This window comes from Molothrus aeneus, unplaced genomic scaffold (assembly GCF_037042795.1).
Source record: "Molothrus aeneus isolate 106 unplaced genomic scaffold, BPBGC_Maene_1.0 scaffold_60, whole genome shotgun sequence".
Taxonomy (NCBI): Eukaryota; Metazoa; Chordata; class Aves; order Passeriformes; family Icteridae; genus Molothrus; species Molothrus aeneus.
The window spans coordinates 136,863-141,804 of record NW_027099212.1 but is presented as its reverse complement, the minus strand read 5'-3'; the positions used below and the strand labels follow the sequence as shown (position 1 = coordinate 141,804).

At 61.9% G+C, this 4,942-nt stretch overlaps 1 protein-coding gene across 1 annotated transcript; it reads left to right on the top strand.

Annotated features, from left to right (window-relative positions):
• The first annotated feature begins 262 nt into the window (after positions 1 to 262).
• Positions 263 to 4,438, top strand: LOC136571076 (Fc receptor-like protein 1). Its single transcript, XM_066571450.1, is given in 11 exon segments — positions 263 to 293; positions 954 to 974; positions 1,063 to 1,191; positions 1,194 to 1,268; positions 1,515 to 1,769; positions 2,713 to 2,982; positions 3,072 to 3,374; positions 3,454 to 3,540; positions 4,079 to 4,100; positions 4,146 to 4,259; positions 4,342 to 4,438. Coding segments are annotated over 11 exon segments (1,404 nt in total).
• The last annotated feature ends 504 nt before the right edge of the window (positions 4,439 to 4,942 follow it).

Below are 4,942 nucleotides of genomic sequence, written 5' to 3'. Positions count from 1 at the left end.
TCCCCCTACTCAGCGCCCCAATTCCCAAGTGACCCCATTCCTGCCTCCCCAAACCCACTGAGCCGCACACTCCTGGGAACCCCATGTCCCACTTTGTCCCACCCACCCGTGTCCCCAGCCAGTGGCCACCCTGCCCCCACCAAGGGCCACGTACGCATGTGGTGACCTCGCTTCCTTCCTCTTCATCCAAAGAGACGCCAGACACGGGAGCTGCGGCCACAGCAGCGAGTGACAGCCAGTGCACATGGCTGGGGACACTGGGATGGCCGGGAAGGTGGCGCTGCTCCTGTGGGGCGAATGCCCTGGGCACGGGCCTGACACCCCAGGGATAGGGAGGGGAGGGGGCACAGGGGGGCTGTGGCATCCCCTGAGGTCCCCAGTGCCAGCAGAGCCAGTCCATGTTACGCACAGTGAACCTGGGTGGGACTGGGGATGTAGGGTGGCTTTGGGGACAGGAACAGGGGGCAGGAATTTGGGGATGGGGATGTGGGGACAGGAATGTGGGGACTGGCACCTTTGGGCTCAGATAGCTCCGGGGACAGGGACAAGGGAATTGGGATGCAGGGACAAGAATGGTGAGGACGTGGCCATGGGAATGGGATCAGGGGGATGGGATCATGAGCTGGTGGAGGTTAGCTGGGCCAGCATGGGCTGTGTCTGTGGTGTCCTTGTGCCTGGGGTGTCCCCAGTGTCCCCATATTCTGCCAAGCTCAGGGTGGCCTAGGTGTCCCTCTTCCCAAGGTGTCTGTGCCACACGAATGTAGTGAACAGGTGGCTGTGACACAGACATATCCCTCTGCCTCTCCAAATCTTTTTGGGACCACCCCCACACATTTTCCCACAAGAACTGATGTCCCCATAGGGACAGTTTGGGGATAGCCACCACACCCTGCCCTGGTGCTGCCGTCCCTGTGGTGCCAGGCCTACCCAGCCCTGTCCCTTCTCCCTTCCAGCCCAGACCCTCGGCCTCGCTGGTGAGTCCTCAGGGGATGCCATGGCCCCACCCTGCTGTCCCCAGCCCCACGCTGGCCCTGGCAGGCTGGTGTCCCCTGTCACCCACAGGTGCCCAGACCACCCAGCTCCTGGTGGAGCCCCCCTGGAGGCCGGCGGTGCTGTGGGACCGGGTGACCCTGACCTGCCAGGGCTCGGGAATCGCCGGTGCCGCCACCTGGTACAAGGATGGGCAGCGCGGGGGCAGGAGGGACAGGACCACCTCCCTGTCACCGAGAGATGCTCCTACACGTGTGACAGACCTGGAACCGGGCGCAGCTCCCTGTGACAGTCTTAGATGGTGAGTGGGGATCTTAAATGATCAGGGTGGCCCCTGAGAGGTCAGGGTGGGCTCCACTCCGTAGGTCGCCTCACACCCCTCGTGTGGCAAGAGCCCGTGTCCTGCACACAGGGATATCCCAGTGCAGCCCAGTGCACTCCAGAGCACCCAGAATGTCCCCAGTGCTATGGGCACCCACCTCAGAATGGTCTCATCAGTGAGATGGGACCCTCCTGTCCCACAGACCCACTGGTGCTGCAGGTGCCAGCACGGGCACTGCTGGAGGGGGACACAGTGACCCTGCGCTGCCGGGGCCGGCAGGAAAACCATCTCAGCAGGGTGCGATTTTACTGGGAGGAGAAGGATCTCGGGGGGTCCCTCAGGAGGACCGAGCTGTCCCTGTCGCCCCTGCAGCTGCACCACAGCGGCCGCTACCGATGTGAGGGCTTGGTGGGGTCCTGGCAGCCACGGTCAGCAGCAGTGACAGTGACAGTGCACGGTGAGCAACCTCACGGCTGGAACTCCAATATCTTGACAACCCCAAAGCCCCTTCCCAGTGCACTCAGAGTCACAGTCCTCACCTCCCCTCTCCTTCCCTGAGCTTTTCTCAGTGCTGGTGCTGGAGGGTCCCCCGAAGCCCACCAAGGGATAACCCCTGACTCTCAGCTGCCTCAGCACCCGCAGCCCCCTGCGGCCCCGAGCCCCCCTCCTGCACGTGTTCTACCGGGATGGGCAGGTGGTGGGGGGGCCCGCAGGGGTCCCCACAGCTGCTGGTGCCTGCCGTGGGGGTCTCCCATTCAGATAATTACAGCTGCCAGGTGCGCTCCGAGGGTGGGGCCGTCCAGAAGAGCAGCGCCCGGCTCCGCGTCACAGTGCACAGTGAGTGCGGGGATGGGCATGGGGAGCCCCCACGGCCTCCTTGGGTCCCCCACACTGCCTGGCATCCCCCAGCCCTCCCTGACACCTGCTCTGGGGTACCCAACCTTTCCTGGATCCCTCCCTGGCTCCCACCCTCCTTTCTCGGGTCCCTCCCTGGGTCCCCGAGCCCTACATGGGTACCCCCATCCTTCCCTGGCACCGTTTCCGTGTCCTGCCATTGCTGGCCCGGGTCCCTCCCTAGGTCCCCCATTTCTGGCTTGTATTTCCCTCCATCCCACATTGGGTCCCCACACCCCTCCCTGGGTCCCTATAACCCTCTGTGAGGTCCCCGCACATTCCCCAGGTCACAGCATCGCCTCCCTGGGTCCCCATACCCTCCCTGGTGTTGCCCACCTCCCTCTCCAGGTGTTCCCTCCCTAACCCCCCCCATCAACCCTTGGAGTTCCTTTCTAAGCCCCCCTCCCCCAATCTCTGCACCTCCTCTCCATCACTGGAGTTCCCCTGCCTATCCCCAAACCCCCTGGGTCCCTCACTGTCCCCTACTGTCCCCCTCTCCCCTGCAGAGGTCCCACCCTCGGGGGTTTCCCTGTCAGTGCAGCCCCCCAGGGAACAGGTGCCACCTGGGGACCGCCTGGTGCTGAACTGCACGGTGGCCATGGGGACAGGTCCCCTGTCCTTCTCCTGGCACCGGGACGGCTCGGAGGCACCGCTGGGCACCAACCCCGACCTGGAGCTGCACCACGTTGGGGACAATGACAGCGGCCAGTACCGGTGCCGGGTCAGCAATGGGGACAGCGTGGCCGAGAGTGACCCCCTGAATGTCACTGTCCTGGGTGAGCGGGACCCTCAGGCTGGGGGTGACCCCACCCACGGCACCCCCATCCTGCCTCACCAGGTGCCAGCCCTGTCTCTGTCCCCACAGTGCCCATGGCCAATGCCACCATCACCCTCAGACCCCTGTCACACCAGGTGCGCGCAGGTGACAACGTGACCCTGCGCTGCTCAGTGCAGGTGGGCTCAGCCCCTGTCACCTTCACCTGGCTGCACAACAGGCAGGAGGTGGCCCGGGGTCCCTTCCTGGAGCTCAGGAACATCAATGTGGGACATTCAGGCACCTACCAGTGCATGGCCACCAACCAGCTGGGACAGGACAGGCACCGCATGTTCCGGGCACTCAGCCCAGAGCTGGACCTGGAGGTGACACCTGGCTCATCCTGGGTCACAGGTGGGGTCACATGGGGTCACCAGGGTCTTCAGGATCCCCAGGGTTCAGGGTGACCTCAGTGTGTCCCCTCTGTCCCCAGCAGTGGCTGTGAATATCAGCAGGACCCTCCTGTTCCTGCTCCTGCTCCTGGATGTCATCGGGGGCTGTCACTGGTGGCACCGCTGGGGTGGGTGACAATGGGGGGTGGGGATGGGGGTCCTGGAGTGAGGGGAAGCCCCCAGGGTGGGGTCAGAGATTGGCAGCACCCAGGGCCCCTAAACTGGGGGACACTGAGCCTGCAGTGACCTCGGCTGGGGGTCCTGGGGGATTTGGGGGGAACTTGGAGGATCTTGGTTGGGCTCCAGGGGCATCCCTTGGTGGGCTTTGAGGAATATTGGGAGCTCCTGGAAGGTTTGGGGAGCTCCTGGAGGGCTGTGCAGAGATGTTGAAGGACCTTTTTGGGTCCTGGGGAGTTTTGGGATGTCCCTCCCTGCCAGGCTTGGGGTTCAAGGGGCTCAGCGGGTTGGGGGCCCTATGGTGGTGCAGAAGTTCTGGGGGGGTTTAGGAATGCTCAGAGTGTCCGGGGGGATTTAGGGATCCAGTGGGAATCAGGGCTACACTGGGGGGTATTTGGGGGTCCCGTGGGTGGTTGGAGATGCCGAGGTCCCAGGAAGGTTCAGGCGTCCTGGTGTCCCCTCAGTCACCCCCTGCCCTTTCCCTTGCAGAGACCAGGAAACTCCAGGACAGGTGAGTGGGGGGCTCGGGCTGGGACTCCCCTTTTCCCCTCTCCAGACACCCCCCAGACCCCTTCATCCCCACAGGACCCCTGCCAGAGGAGGGGACTATGCTCAATACCCATGCCAGGGGCACCAAGTGGGCAGAGGGCAAGTACAGTAGTTTACACTGGTACATGTCACCCACGGGTGTCACCCCCACCCAGGTCCCCACAACTACTGTCACTCACAGGGCACCCATGGGTGTCCCCCAGTCCTGCCCCACACCAGGATCCACAAGTGACCAACGTGGACCTGTCGGGACCCTACGAGGGACAGTGGGACCCCCGTGACTACGAGAATGTGCTGTGACATGGGGGGAACTGGGGGGCACTGGGGGCATTGATTTCTCTCTGGGGTCCCTTCTTCCTCTTCACAGCACCCCACGGGGCTCCTCCTTCCCGCTCCCAGTGTTGGGGGAGTACACGACATTTTTCCCTCATATTGTACACAAAATGACGCTTTTGCTTAAACTGTGTGAGAAGCAAAGCTCACACTTTAAAATTTGTAAATGCTTAATAAGAAATAAAAGGGAGAGTAAACAGCAGGCTGGGTGCTTGGCAACTGCCAGAGGCACAGGGATAACTACAGCAATTCTTCTTACATACCTTTTCATTGTGTTGGTTAAATACATACCCAGGAGAGTTATACATATTCAAACATTCTTTCCAGTTCACATGTTCCCAGAACTGGATGGGGAGAAAAAACAGCAAAAGTTTTTCTTTTGCTCGGTTTGACCCTTGATTCATTTTCATAAAGTCCATGCCATACTGCAGATTAAATTTAAATATTTTATGTCCTTACAAGGCCCCCCTC